At 34.8% G+C, this 15,885-nt stretch overlaps 1 protein-coding gene across 2 annotated transcripts in view; it reads left to right on the forward strand.

The window, feature by feature from the left end:
• The window catches only part of VPS50 (VPS50 subunit of EARP/GARPII complex), a 134,126-nt gene that overhangs the window by 44,298 nt on the left and 73,943 nt on the right, over window positions 1-15,885 (forward strand). For both annotated transcript variants that reach the window (XM_030307960.1, XM_030307961.1), the window contains 2 exons: window positions 976-1,074; window positions 2,708-2,848. In XM_030307960.1, the coding sequence (XP_030163820.1) occupies window positions 976-1,074; window positions 2,708-2,848 (240 nt within the window). The remainder of the gene's footprint in view (window positions 1-975; window positions 1,075-2,707; window positions 2,849-15,885) is intronic.

The following is a 15,885-nucleotide window of genomic DNA, read 5'->3' on the forward strand; positions in this document are numbered from 1 at the left end:
CTCTTGAATATTGAGGACTTTCTTTTGAAAGCTCAGTATTTCTTCACTCACAATATATAATATTATTCTGTACTTATGTAGAGAATCATTATGTTACAATGAAATCATTGAAATAGAAATCCTTAAAGTTCATGCATTTAGATATACCTTAAGGTATGTGCTTAGAAGGTCAATGTAGTTTTGTTGAGAATTACTTTTTAGTGATTATATAGGACTGTTTTATTATTTTTTAATAGTCTTACAAATTCAGTTCATACAATTGTAAGATTTTAGCAATTGCTTGAGGAAACATAAAGTACAAATAAAAATAAGATTCCTTTAGTTACTATTATACTGATTTGGTGTCCCTTGAAACACTAAGCATGGGTTTTTAGATACTCACATATTAGTAACATCTTAGTAGGGGCACCTGGGTGGCTCAGTCAGTTGCGCGTCGGACTTCGGCTCAGATCATGATCCTGCAATTTGTGAGTTAGAGCTCCGTATTGGGCTCTGTGCTGACAGCTCAGAGTCTGGAGCCTGCTTTGGGTTCTGTGTCTCCCTCTCTGTCCCTCCCCTGCTCGCGCTCTCTCTCAAAAATAAATAAACATTAAAAAAATTAAAAAGAACATCTTAGGAGTGTCTGCGTGACTCAGTTGGTTGAGCCTCCGACTTCAGCTCAGGTCATGATCTCATGGTTCGGGAGTTTGAGCCCCGTGTCAGGCTCTATGCTGACAGCTCAGAGCCTGGAGCCTGTTTCAGATTCTGTGTCTCCCTCTCTCTCTGCCCCTCCCCTGCTCGTGCTCTGCCTCTCTCTCTCTCTCAAAAGTAAAAAACAGTAAAAAAAATAACTAAATTTGTTTTTGACTATTAAATCTAGTAAGATAGTAAATGTCTTTAGATATTAATTAAAAGTGAGAAATTAAATACTTTCTTCTCATTGCCTTGAAAACATAATTCCTTAACTGCCTCTTGCCTTCTCTTTTAATTCCATAGGAGCAGTTGGATGTAGCTCTTTCCAAAATCTGCAAGAATTTTGACATTAACCATTACACCAAGGTTCAGCAAGCTTATCGACTTCTTGGAAAAACACAGGTTAGTTTTGAAAGAATATTTACTTTTTATTAATTGGGAATCTGTTGATCTTTATGAATGCTGAATATATTTACTAATGTAGACTGTCCTTAAAAAGTTTCATTTAACAAAGTAAATTTTTATGCCATATTAACATAGGTTCACATAGGCTCAGAGTGTATGGAGTGTAACATTACAGAGGTTTGTTTTGAACTATGAAGTGTTTGTCAGGTTTAATATTTTCACAATTTTATGTAGGTTTTTTTAAAAAAAGTGTATTATAAGATAATTCATTTGGAGAGGATGTGTAGTCTTGTACCTCAGCTCTTGGTCCTGATTGAGATTCATGGTTCCTAGATGAGCCAGCATGTTTCCCTCAAAGTGGTATGTAAACTTTTGTGTATTGTGTATGTTTACCTGTAAAATAGGTCCATTTCATTTATTGGATTTTTCTCTTTTTTTAATGCTTATTTATTTATTTTGAGAGAGAGTGTGTGAGAGTATGTGTGGGGGAGGGGCAGAGAGAGAGAGGGAGAGAAAGAATCTCAAGCACAGAGCCCGATGCAGGGCTTGATCCCACACACTGTGAGATCATGACCTGAGCCAAAATCAAGAGTCAGAGGTTTAATTGATTGAGCCACCCAGGTGCCCCTCATTTATCAGATTTTTCAAATAATTCTTTTATTCTCCGATTGTTCTCACTTACCCTCATGGTGCATGGCTTTACATACTCTTACTGTTCAACGGCTTCCTTGAAAAATTTGCAAAGGGTGTCATTGTTTGAAAGTTAATTGTACCATCTCCATGTATAGGATTATACATTTATCTAAAAAATAGCTAAATATGATAGATGTAAATGTTTTCTTCCCTTAAATGATCTCCTGTCTTAGAAGGAGATCTAAGAATTTACCCAACCACTTAAACTCTGTTTACATTTTAAAATCTGGATAAAGAAATTTGGTTGTTTACCGTAGTTAATTAATTTGTGTGTCTTAGGCTACCTAGGAAAAATTACAAGAAGGTAGATGCTTGGTAATTTTGAGAGACATATTTAAAGACCCTTAAAAATATGATCATAACGTCTAATTTCCCCCATTAGGCTAATGCTTTTACTTGTTAAATATTTATTAGTACCTACAGTGTGCATTGCTCCAGGCACCTCTGTATGAGCCCTCATGTGTCTTTTAGTGAGGGAAGCAGGATGTTGGCTGTAACAAGTGCTATAAAGAAATAGATATCAGCGTAAGTCGATAGAGTCAAGTACTGATTTATACAGGATGATCAAGAAATGGTTCTTTGAGAAGGTGACCATTGAGAAGCATCCTGAACAATATAAGGGAATGATGGCAGAGCGAATCCAAAGGTGTGATTATGCCTGACATGTCTAAGAAAGAGCAGGATGGGTACCAGTCACAAACACAAAGCAACAGAGCAGTGTTCACGATTCATATTTATCTTTAGGAATATGATGTTATGGTTACTTGAAGGGTTATTTGCAAATAATCAACAGTACAATTATAATTTTATGAAAAACAGTGATCTTTGTGCCTAATTTATAATTGGTAAAGATTTTTTTCTTATGTTTTTCACATCCATTGAAATTTATTTATTTTAATAACATGAAATTATGTTATATGTTTTTTTCTTTCCATAGACAGCAATGGATCAACTTCACATGCACTTCACTCAAGCCATTCATAATACTGTGTTTCAAGTTGTTCTTGGTTATGTGGAACTATGTTCAGGAAACACAGATACAAAATTCCAAAAGCTGCAATATAAGGATCTCTGTACAGTATGTAGTAATTTAATAACTGTTCATATGTCTCTCTTTTTTAGTTTTTAAATTCACATTCCATTTTTCATAGCACCTATTATTTGAAGATGCTACTGAAATAAAAACAAATATGTTTGCCAAACGTTTTTTTTTTCCCCATATTATTCTTTTTCTCGTAATGGAAGATTCAGTCACACAAATGGTAAAGGTTGATGAGGTAGTATAGATTTATGGAGTGCAGTTGCTTCTAAATGGACTCTTTAGTCTGTCATAGCTTCTTTTACCCTTTTCTCTCAGGCTCTTAATTCTCTTCTGTGATTGCATGTAAGGTCCTTCTAAAGCAATCACCTTTGCTGGTTCCCTGTATACACTTTCGGTCAGTCTTTCCATGTGTATAAATGCTATTTTTGTCAGCATCTGTAACCAATTTCTTTTCATTCTTAAAGAAACAGAGGTCTGTAGGTCATATAACCACAGGTGAGAAGTGAACTGAGTTGGGCTCTGTTTTAGAATTGGTCCTGCTGATGGATTGATATAGAGTGTGAGGAAAAGAATGATGAACAACTGGGAGAACAGTGGTGTCATTTGTGTTTACAAGGAAGACTGATTTGTAGTAGAAAGTCATGAATTCTGTTTGATGCCAATTAACATTCAAGTGGACTTGTTGAGGAGGCAGTTGGATAAAAGAACTTATAGAGACAAGAGCTGAAGTTAGATTTGGGAGTCATCAGCATCTAACTGTACTTAAGTCCATGGTACTTGATAAGAATATTGGGGAAATGGGTGTAGAGAAATGAACTATGGGGCCCTTTGGCCTTGTGACATTCAGGGATTAGGTAGGGAGGAGAGACCAATAGAAGAGTCTGAGGAAGAGCAGCTAGCTGGGTAGGAGAAAAACTAGGAGATGGTGGAACAGCCTACAGAAGAAGTATTTCAAGAAGAACTGACTGTAAACCTGTGTCAGATGCTTCTGAGAGTCTGCATAAGGTGATATTACAGAAATGACCACTTGATTTGATAATATGGAGGTCATTGTTGACCTTGGTCTCTTTATTTCTAGCTCAACAATGTTCTGTGTCTCTCACTGGAGACTTTCTTGAATTATTTCTAACATCTACTCAGAAAATAACAGTTATGGCAAGTAGATATCTATTCTCTACTGTAATTATGTCTAGAAACCAGTGTAAAATTAAGCTAATCTTCATTCTTTACTGAGTTTGTCAAAAGTGCAGGTTTTATGGCCATTGGGAAGTATTCTTAAGAGACAATAAATATTCCAGGAGGATGTGATTATATAGGATAGATTAAGGATTAAGTTAATAATGGCAGTGGATGGTTGTTAATAAAGCTTAAAAATTTTTTTTGAAAAATCATTTCATAAATCACGAGAACTATTTCACAAACTTAATGATTATTAACTTCAAGTATGATATAGTTGCATAATTACATTTTTAGTTATCCAGTTCTAAGTACAGCCATCATTTGTTATATTTCAGTGATTTTGAAATGTGTTGTTTATCTTCTTATCCATGTGTTTTCTTAGGTTCATAGTATATATTTTTAAATTAAATATCCAAGCAATCAGTTTCATTTTTTTGATTATATTAGTGTTGTCACTATTTCATTTTTTTGATTATATTAGTGTTGTCACGAATAGATGTCTCATGGTAAAGCAATTTATTACAAGTTAGTGATTTCTCTGTTACAGCAGAAAATAACTTTTAATAATTAAAACAAAAAAAATAATTAAAACAAACATTTAAACAAATTAGGCTTTTGTCCTTAAATCTTTACTTTGATTAAATCTGGTGTGTGTTTGTGTATATGTATAGTGTACTTTGTTACCATTAAACTTTGATATGTTTTTAAGTCAGAGACATATTTGTGCTCCTACTTCTTGAGAAAGTTCTCTGTACATTTACAAAATACAAAGATGAAAGTTGTACTTAATTTATAAATGTTTATGAACAAAAATTTGTGCTTAAAGTTTTTACCATAGCATTTTTAAACAATTTCACTGTTTTTTTTGAAGCTGATTTTTGAAGTAGCTGTGTATATTTAAATTATCAGAAAACAAAGGGCTTATCTTCCTTGATTTTATTTTGAGTAAATCCTTTTTTTTTTTTTTTTTTTTTAAATTTTTTTTTTTTTTTTAACGTTTATTTATTTTTGAGACAGAGAGAGAGAGAGAGAGAGAGCATGAACGGGGGAGGGTCAGAGAGAGAGGGAGACACAGAATCTGAAACAGGCTCCAGGCCCTGAGCTGTCAGCACAGAGCCTGACGCGGGGCTCGAACTCACGGACCGCGAGATCATGACCTGGCTGAAGTCGGACGCTCAACCGACTGCGCCACCCAGGCGCCCCGAGTAAATCCTTCTTAAAATGACTCCAGGAAACATCTGGTAGTTCTTTATAAAATTATTCATCTATGTATGATTACAGCGAGGTATATACAGTTAAATTAAGGAAACAAGTGATTTATCAGTATACTAGAGCTTTGTCATAGAACCACCCTCCCAGCCCCTGTACAGAACAGCTGGCACATACGTTGTTATACATCCAACACAGTTTACACTCCTGGTTTATATTCAGGCTGTGCTAAAACATTCTTTGAAGGAGTTTTGAAGTGGTGAGAGTAATAGCAGATGTTGATGATGGCTTCATGGAGAAATTTCTTTTGTTTCTTTTTTTTTTCTTAAGTTTATTTTATTTATTTATTTTGAAAGAGTGAGAGAGAGAGAGAACACAGGGGAGGGGCGGACAGAGAGAGGGAGGAGAGAATCCCAAGCAGGCTCTGCACTGTTAGCACAGAGCCCAACGCGGGGCTCCATCTCACAAACAGTAAGATCATGATCTGAGCCAAAATCAAGAGTTGGACACTTAACCAACTGGAGCCACCCAGATGCCCCCTGGAGGAATTTCTTTGAGAAAAGGATTTAACAGAATTAGGTATGGTGGGCTCTTTATGTTGTAGAGGAGCTGAATAATGAGGTGAAGGATGTGATCCATTTTAAGGTGGCCCATTTTGTTTGGCACAATTCTCAACAAAAAATTAACAAAGTTCAGAACTTTACCCCATGCCTCTTAGAAGTATTTAAGCAGTACTGTTACAAGCAGATGGGTGTGGATATCTCTTTGAAACCTAAGCAAGTTTTAATTTGTTTTATAATATTGTATTCTATTTGACATGTTTAAACCAGGGAAGATTAGAAAGAAATTATTTCTCATCACATTTATTTATTTGTTAGTTTGATGAAAAGATGTGACCTTTTAGAAACTGAATTCTACAGATGAAGGTGATTACTTCAGGAGAGAAAAATGGAAACAACCCTTAGAAATTTAGTAAATAAACTGATGAAAGGAAATTTAAATATGTTTTCCTGGTGGGAACAAATATAAAGGATCTGTAATGGCACAGCTCAAGCAAGGGAGATGATTTGTGAAGGAACCTTGTTTTTGAATGTAAGGTTCTTGATTTTTTAATACGTAGCAATTGTGAATCATTTTAGCCCCAATTAAAAGTAACTGATAATACATATTGAGTGGGGTGCCTGGATGGCTCAGTTGGTTAAGCATCCAACTTCGGCTCAGGTCATGATCTCACGGTTCATGGGTTCGAGCCCCGAATTGGGTTCTGCACTGACAGCTCAGAGCCTGGAACCTGCTTCGGAAACTGTATCTCCCTCTCTCTCTGGCCCTCCCCTGCTCGTATTCTGTCTCTCTCTGTCTCAATAAACAAACACACAAACAAACAAACAAAATAAAACATTTAAAAAATACTTATTGAGGATGTGCTAGTGGGAGAGTCTTATGTCAGGTAAGAAAGAAGGAACACAGCCCTCAGGAGATGTGTAAAAGGTGTTGACTGGTAGATTTTAGAAATGAGAAGAAAGAGTTCAGGCATTTGGGCAGTTGGTTTTCTCTGTTTAATAGCAATATTTTGAAGGAAATCCTTAATCCTAGATAGCATTTAAATATAACATTAAAAAGTGAAATACATGAAATAGTATACTCAGCAGAGTTGAGAGAGGGATGAGAGTTCCTGGAAATAGGGAACAATTATGTTTCATTTAAATAGAAAGAGATTGGAAATAGAACTCTAATCATCTGCTTGCCCTCATTCATAGTATTATTTTAAACACCTCACAGTTATCTGTTTATTACTAGAGGAGCTAGAATGAAATTGTACTTTTTTTTTTCTTTGATATCCCTTTACAAAGAAATCTGGGGCAAAATTAGTGTTCTGTTTCTGTTTACTCTGATAAACCGAGAACTTCAGAGTTTTTAAGGCCAATAGCATCCTATTCTGTTATGGCATTTCTCCAATTCTGTGTCCTGTCAGCCCCTGCTCTGAGTTTAAAAGTTTAGTTGGCTTTGAACTTTTTGAAATCATTTTGTAATTGAATGTACTTACTTTTCTTTCTTTACTAAACAATGTTTTCTGAAAGATTTAATTAGAAGCACAATTTTTCTTTTTATAGTTTATCTTTCTGTCTGGTTTTCCTGTTTTTCTTGAATATATTGGCTTACAGTTTTTATTTAGATCAGTAATTTAGGCTTTAAAAATATGTACATTATTTTGAAGCACAAATACATTGTGGGGTACATTGATGTACCCCTACATGTTTATACCAGTCTGTGGAGAGATTTCTAGACACCAAGTAGATGCTCTTTACTTAGTAACTTTGTAGAGAAACTATTTGTAGGTTATTTGAAAGTTTATGAAGTATGCATCATTTATAAAAATTTATTTACAGCCTTGTTTGGCAGGCTGTTGGATTTCTTTGGGGAGCTTTTTAAAGATGTTAATTAGGATGTTATTGATTAATTTTATGGTAATAAAGCTGGCTAAATCTGGCTGAAATTTTCCCAACCATTTTTCAGTTTTTCATTTCCAAATGAACTTAATGAGTTTTGAGTTCTGTTTTTGAAATGAGCTTGGTAATGTAGTAATACTTTGGTGAAAAATGAGTTAGTTTTTTGTTTGTTTGTTTGTTTTTGTTTTTTGTTTTTTAGAAAAAAATTTTTGAAATCATTTCAGTATGTGTTTTCTCAGAGTCTGGCACATTGGAGGTGCTTAATGTTTCTTGAGTAAATTGGATTTAACTCTTAGTCTCTAATTGGTATGGTGTTGACACATTTCAAATTTAAGTTAAATGTGACGGAAAGGAAACCAACATTATGTACCTTCTTTGTGCTGTGTACTTTTACAGGTGCCTTGTGTGCATACATCGTAGAGAGACAAACCGAAGGCTAGTGTAATACTCCATTCTTCTAGGTTTTTTTTTTTTTTTTAATTTTTTTTTTTCAACGTTTTTATTTATTTTTGGGACAGAGAGAGACAGAGCATGAACGGGGGAGGGGCAGAGAGAGAGGGAGACACAGAATCGGAAACAGGCTCCAGGCTCCGAGCCATCAGCCCAGAGCCTGACGCGGGGCTCAAACTCACGGACGGCGAGATCGTGACCTGGCTGAAGTCGGACGCTTAACCGACTGCGCCACCCAGGCGCCCCTCTTCTAGGTTTTTAAACTTTCATTCTTCTGAGTAGTAACTCTTGGTATTGAATTATAATTCAGTGTCAGTTTTTTGAGAGTTAGTAAATGTCTTTAGTAAGTCCTCTGTTGGAAGATATAGTTCATTTTGATGTTCATATAGAAACCTAAAGACAAGTCTTCTTTTTAGTCAAAACATGTTTCTATTCCCAAACTCTCAGGGCATTTTCTGTTATGAATATATTTTCTTTCATCAAATGGTGTGAGAGTATATGGACTGTCTTTACAATGAATGATAAGTCGCTAGGAACTTCAGAGCTAAATTCAATGTTCATGTATAGTAATAATCATGTTTTTGTTCTCTGTAGAATTAACTGCCTCTTTATCCTTTTGCTGTTTTCTGACTTAAACTAGTCTAGTATTTATATGTTCTTATATCACTTACAGTCTTTATAGAGTTAGACAGAATGTAGATTATATAAATAGTTGCTCAAATTAAGCAATCATTAATTAACATGTTTACTCTTAAAAGTATACATATTTGAAATTATACAAGTAAAACATTAGTTGTAAGAAAATATAGATAAGCAAAAAGGAGAAAATTAATATTTATGCATGCAAAGCTGGTTCTTTTAATGTGTATGTAAGCAAATAGCTTTTAAAAGTGGGATTATGCTGTACACACAGTTTTATAACATTTTTCCCACTTTCTATATTATAAATAATTTTCCATTTCAGTAAATATGCTACCCACATAACTTTTAATAGCTTGACAGTGTTTCAGTGTAAGATCCTGTGGATTAATTAACCAGCTTCCTATTCTTAGGTATTTATGTTATTTCTAGCTTTTGTCATTATGAACAACACTATAGTAAATAGACTTAAAGCTAAGTCTTTGCCTACATCTTTAATTATTTAGGGTAAGTGTTGAGAAATGAAATTGTATTGTGAAAGGCTTTTGGTTCATTTTTCCAAAATTGCCCTCTAGAAAGTGTGTTTCAGTTTACACTCCTCATCGGCAATGTCTGCTCTTATCCCTCTCCTTGTACACATGAATGCTGATTATTTTGTATTTAATAGCTTAATTGTCAGATACCAGAAGGTAGCATATCAAAATAATTTATGTTGTTTATCAGTCAGGCATATTTAGGATGTGAAGGAAATTCAACTGGGACACTTAATTGATTATTGGGGTTAATTTGGTTGATTTGGTTAGATAGGTGAACAGACATTTTCTGTCTTACTGGAAGCTACAAATTTGAACATTTGGTCAAAGAGAGAAGCCTTTTTAGTTAGAAGAGCAATATTATGTATTTACTTGAGTTGCTGTCTCAGGTCAGTTGTAGAGTACTCCAAAGAATTCAGCTGTTGGATTTATTATCACATATTTGTACCATCACCACTCATATATTGTTTATATATGAATATATATTGATTTTTATATATTTAAGGTAAAATAAAAACTAGGTTTTGGTAATTTTTAAAGTTCAAAACTTAATCAAAAGATAGGTAAGGAAAAATTTTCTCTGCTATTTATTCTCTGGATTGTCAAGAACCGTGAAGGGTCTGAAATTTTATCCTACTTGCAAACTAACACGCTAGCCTGTGACCCTTTCTTTCATGGATGCTGGAATAGGACATAAAATTCCATTATCTTGGTACTCTGACTTGCTAAATTAGAAACCAGTTCCCTTGTCGTTGCTCAGCTTTTGTTAATCAAGTAGTCAGTTTAGCTCAACAAGGATAGATAAGGCGTTACAGAATTTATAACCTAGTAAGATCACATTAATTATGATCAGAGGTAGGATAAGAAAAGTTGAAACAACATAAAGTGTCATTGGGGTCAACATAGTTCTTTAAGGTTCTAAGGAAAGCAAAACCGTATCTTACTGTTAAGAGAAAGCTGCAACTTTTGAGCTGGGTCTTGGATTCCAACAGGCACAATGTATGTGGCTGTGTCTGGGGTGGGAGCTGGGGGGTTGGGGTAGTGAGCAGTGTTAGGTTGTCTGACTTGCTTTAACTGGATTTTTAGTATGAATATTTGGTTGTTTTCAGTATTCTTGGGGACTAATGAGTGCCAGTGGAGTACATACATTGGGTTGTAGTTATCTGGGCATCCAGCCTTGCCTCTTTGGAAATGGAGGGGTTTTCTGGTCACTTGAAACTGGCTCAGGTGTGGCAAGGCCCCTGGGCTGCCCACATCTAAGAACCAGTCAGTGTAAGGTAGTCTGCTGGGTGATATGTGTGTGTGTGTGTGTGTGTGTGTGTGTGTGTGTGTGTGTTGTGGTGGAGGATGGGAATAAATGTTGAAAAACCAACCTATTTTTAAAGCCTGGCACACACTGTCAGCAGAAACAAAAAATAATTTCCTGGTAGAAAGTCATTCTTGAGACCTGTCAAGAAACCTTATTTTTAATTTGATAGTGTTTTTACACTTAAATACTGCCCCCTTTTTTTTTTTGTGGTAATCTCACAGCATTTTATCACTTGTAACTTTGAAAGATAAATTATGTATTCTGATTATACCTGCTTTGTTTGAGTATTAAACTATTTGATTAAGGCCATTTAATAGCAATTTGAATTTACAGGAGACCTTTCTGTTTCACAATTTAGAAGGTGCGAGGTTCTTAGTTCCGAGTTAGCATCATTTATATCATACTTATTGCATATGACTTCATAGATATATACAATTTTAGCATTAATGATAAAAATGCCTGGGAGATGAGAGTGCCTGTTTTTTCACCATGATACATTTGTGTTTTTAAATCATGAATGAATCTAGTTTGACACAAGAGAAGTTTTGCTACAGCGTATGTATATTGTTGTCTTTGGAGAGTCATAGAGTTTAAAGCTTCAGAATAACCTAGTAGAGAGAATTTAGATTATTTGCTTTATCCCTTGGGGTGTTTAGATAAATGAAGTGATATTTATAACATCATGACTGAGTAAGTCACAAAGTCGGGCCCTAAGCCCCAACGTGTGGCTATCCAGTCCGCTATACTGTGCACATTTCTGGCTTCCAGTGGCTAAAAAGTACTGAAGATATTCATATTTTGTACAGCGTGGCCCTCACAGAAGTAATTCAAGGTTGGAAAGATCTTGTAATTGCTTGGCCCAGACACTTCCTTAGGTCTGGAGTTTAGCCTCCCCAGAGATGTTTTTAGCTCCAGGGCCAAGTGCTGTTTGAATCTGCAACATCTTTCCTGAAGCCTCCCCAACAGGCAGTGGTCTTCCCGGACAGGTGGTGGTCCTCCCGGACAGGCAGTGGTCCTCCCCACCAGCTTCTGGTGATGCAGCTCACAGCACTAGCAGTATTCATCTGAAGATACTGCTAACTCTTTGTGGGTTTTTTTTTTTTTTTTAATCTATCAGTGTGTGTTTGAAGTTGGGGATGGAGGGTGGCAGCGGCTGGGAGTTGGGGAGCCCTGTGAGGATGCCAAGACATCTGTTCCCTTTATGTTTGTCATGATGTGATCAGAGTGCTAAATCAAAGTGAAACAACAACAAAAAATACCTTAAGATATTCCTTAAGAATTTTTATTTTGATGTTTTAATAGAAAAATCATCTTCCTGAAATTTTTGTAAGTATTTGGTAGTAGAGATTTCTGAGGAATATAAAAGTAAATTAATAAGAGAAAACTAAATTCTGCAGCATCTTTTTTTTTCATATTTACCACTTTGCACTTAAGCAACTTTTAAAAGATGACTTTTTTTCATTGCATGCTTCAGATTGGAAAGGCTGCTTATGTTCATTTCACGTTCTTTGAAAATGTCCTCTAGAGTCTCACTTACTGCTTATAGTCTGGGCTGGAATGTTGCTGTTTTAATAAGCTAATTTCATAATTTTTATTTTGACCAGGTATGTTGGTTGAGATGGTTAAATAGCAGAAATGGAAGGTGCAAAGTGTTAGCTGACAGTGAGGAAGAAAGGGATATGATATCTGTGGATTTTTTTAAAGTGTTCTTCAAGATTTGATTATGAAGCCTATTTGGGGGGTGCCTGGGTGGCTCAGTTGGTTAAGTGTCCCACTCAGCTCCTACTCCGCTCAGATCAGTTGGTTAAGCGTCCTACTCCGCTCAGATCACGATCTCATGGTTCATGAGTCTGAGCCTCGCATCGGGCTCTGTGCCGATAGTGTGGAGCCTGCTTGGGATTCTCCCTCTCCTTCTCTCTCTCTGCTCCTCCCCTTCACATGCACGCACATTCTCTCTCAAAAATAAAAATAGATACACATTAAAAAAAAAAGCCTATTTTGATGTTTGAATAGTGAAGCATAATGGTAATACTGTGTTGAAATTTTTTACATTGTAATATCCAGATTTGTGAATATTCTCCAAATCCTGCTCCCTCTGTTACCTTTTATAACCTTCAGAGTTACTAGAGATCTATGTTATCTGTATAGAGGTTATGGATTTAAAATTTTTTAGATTACTTAAAATATTCTTTCTTGTCTGTATGTTTTTGAGAGATATTTCTAAAATACCGTACTTTTTTTTTCTTTTTCCTTCACCTCACAACCTTTGCTGAATAAATTGACACTACTAGCTTTCAAAGAATGGCAATGGAAAATAACTCTTGAACACAGAGTAATATTTGATAATTAAATTTCTATTTCCCATATATTCTTAGTTTTTAAAAGAATTTAAAGACATGTTATTTCAGTTCTTTGGGATGTCTTGCTGTGAATATTATCTAAATTGATCAAGATTTCATTGCTATGATTGATACGTGATACAAACATAGAACTGGAATTACAATATGGTGCTCCTCTGCCTTGGTATTCCTGGTTTTTTTCTAAACGAATCCTCCCTTAATTGGGATTTGAATTGAGATGAAGTATTAGGCATTTAGTAATTGGTGAGTGGATTAAACTAGTGATGAGGTAGTTAGATCCAGGAATCTCTAACACTATTTTATGAAAGGCGAAACTTAAATCCAGAGTGGTGTTTTGTGGACGGGTATGTGACTGATAAGTTGTGGAACTGGTGCTGGCTGGACCCAGGACTTCCAGTTCCTTCTCTAAGCCTGTTTCTAATACACCTTGCTGGTGTGAAAAAGAATAGATGTCTGAGTGGAGGTTTCATGGGCTGTTAATTCAGAAACCCAGATTCTCTTCTCGGCCTGCCTTTTAGTTTTTGATTACTTGCGCAATTATTTGCTTATTTGTTGGTTTCTTTGAATTTCTTTTGTTATAGTTATGATTCACCCATGTCTGTGTAATAAAGGTTCTCTATTTGAAATTTAGAGGAGATTTTTATAAAGTAATGAGAGAATACTAGTTGTGAATGATTTTAGTAATAAGGTATTAAAAGCATGAGAGAACCATTTGTTGCTATGAGAGTTGACACCACTTAGTTACATGGTATAGTGGAAAGTGGTTTTTGGAGTCCAGTTATAAAATGAAATGACTCTTTTAATTTATTGCCAACATGGTCTTCAAGTGCAGAAATGAACACATCCGGGCTTAAATGTATTGAAAACATTATTTTTTTATCTAGCCCACCTTGCCCTTTTTTCTTAAACTATGTATTTAGTACAATGAATCTCTGCATTTGTTTCTATTTTAAATTAAAAATTTAGGCAAGAGTCATCTTGTTATCTTGTGCTCAGTGCATCATAGTCTTATGTTAGTACATATGAACATTTTTGAAGATGATAAAATATGGATTCTTTTGGGAGACTTTTGGGCATGTGCAGTGGTTTAGCTGGATTTATGAATTATTTACACTTGGGTCAGTTTGGTGACAAAAAGCTTGCTATAACTTCAATAATTTCAACTTTTTTGGGAAAAAATACGTATACATCTCTGTATCTTGTCCGAACACATTAAATTTCAGCAAATCATCAAGACGAAACGTAGTAAAGAACCTCCTTTTCCTAGAAAAAATAGGCAAATAATGTAGCTAGACAGTGGCTGGGTGGAAAATAGAAGGTAGTAGTAGTTCTAAGATTCAATTTTCTGGTTTGTTAAACTGTGACAAGTGTAATAAAAATTAATTGGTGGGCTATAACACAATTGTATAGCCATAATTTTTCTTTGGGAAGAAATAAGAATTGTCTTCCTTTTATCTACCCCAAAGAATGTTGGTATATAATTAGATTAAATTTATTTGCATAATATAAATATAAATTTATGTAAAGTTGAGTTTATGAAAGTGAAAAAAATTGACTTGTAGAAGAGTACCTTTATTTAGGTGAATGATTGAGGAGTTGCAGCCCAGAACTTTTTTTGTGATGTTTTTTTTCTTTGCCCTCTGCTTTTGACTTTTTCTTGACCATGTGCATCAGTATCAAGTTTTTATTAAATGTGTGTGCTACAAGAGATTTGTTATGATGGGATAAAAATAAACCAAAGGGAAAAACAACCAAGACTGGTTCATTGTCAAGTGGTAATTATAAAAGTAAACATGAAATATATACATAAAAAATTACTCCAAATTATGGCATAAATATGCAATAATATTTTATATTAATCTCTGTAAGCCATGTGTAAATGTGGATGGTCATTCTAATTCTTCTATGAATGGGTTACTTATAGTCTATGTGGTATATTTAGAAAAGTGTCACTTCCTCCTACGTTTCTTCCATTTCATTCCCAGCCCCACCTTGTAAAGGTAACTAACTTCAGTGTTTTTAAAAATATATTTTATATATATAAAAAACTTGTATATAATTAAAAAAATTTCCCTTTCTCATATATGTATGTCATGAAGGGGAAATTAAAAAAAAAATTTAATTCCTGTATAGTTAACATACAGTGTTGGATTAGTTTCAGGTGTACAACAGAGTAATTCAACAATTCAGTACATTACTCAGTGCTCATAAAATCTTGATGTACTCTTAATCCCCATTACCTGTTTCACACATCTTCTCACCTACCTCCCCTCTTACAGGGAGCTAGAGAATATGATGCTAAGTGAAATAAGTCATTCAGAGAAAAAATTTATGTGGAATTTAAGAAACAAAACAAATGAACAAAGGATAAAAAACAGACAAACCAAATAACAGACTCTTAGCTATAGCAAACAAACGGATGGTTACCAGGAAAATTTTTTTTAATTAAAATTTAAATATGTGTTGTCAACTTATCATTTTCGTAGTTTATACACACATAGTGCTCCTTTGTGTGTATAAACACTAGTTTATTCAACCAGTCTCCTATTTGGACATTTAGATGGATATCAATATTTTGTGATTACAAATAATCCTTCACAATAAATAATCTTGTGCATAAGTATTTTCACATTGTTTGAGGATAAATTCAGGATAAATTCCTAGAAGCAGGATTGCTGGGTCAAAGGGAACATGCACATGTAGTTTTGTTAAACAATGCCAAATTCTCCTCCATAGGTTTATATCATTTTTCATTCCCACTAGCAGTGTATGAGGGTGGGTGCTTTTTCATAGCCTTGCCAACAGAGTATACAGAGTATCAAAGATAAACAAAGCCAAATACTAATTAAAGTTGTATGGAAAGATTTTAATAATACACTGTTGAGAAATGGAAAAGAATCCAGTGTGAACCAAGTTCACCTTTCATTTTGTACAGAGGTTACTGGGC

The sequence above is a fragment of the Lynx canadensis genome, chromosome A2 (assembly GCF_007474595.2).
Source record: "Lynx canadensis isolate LIC74 chromosome A2, mLynCan4.pri.v2, whole genome shotgun sequence".
Classification (NCBI taxonomy): domain Eukaryota; kingdom Metazoa; phylum Chordata; class Mammalia; order Carnivora; family Felidae; genus Lynx; species Lynx canadensis.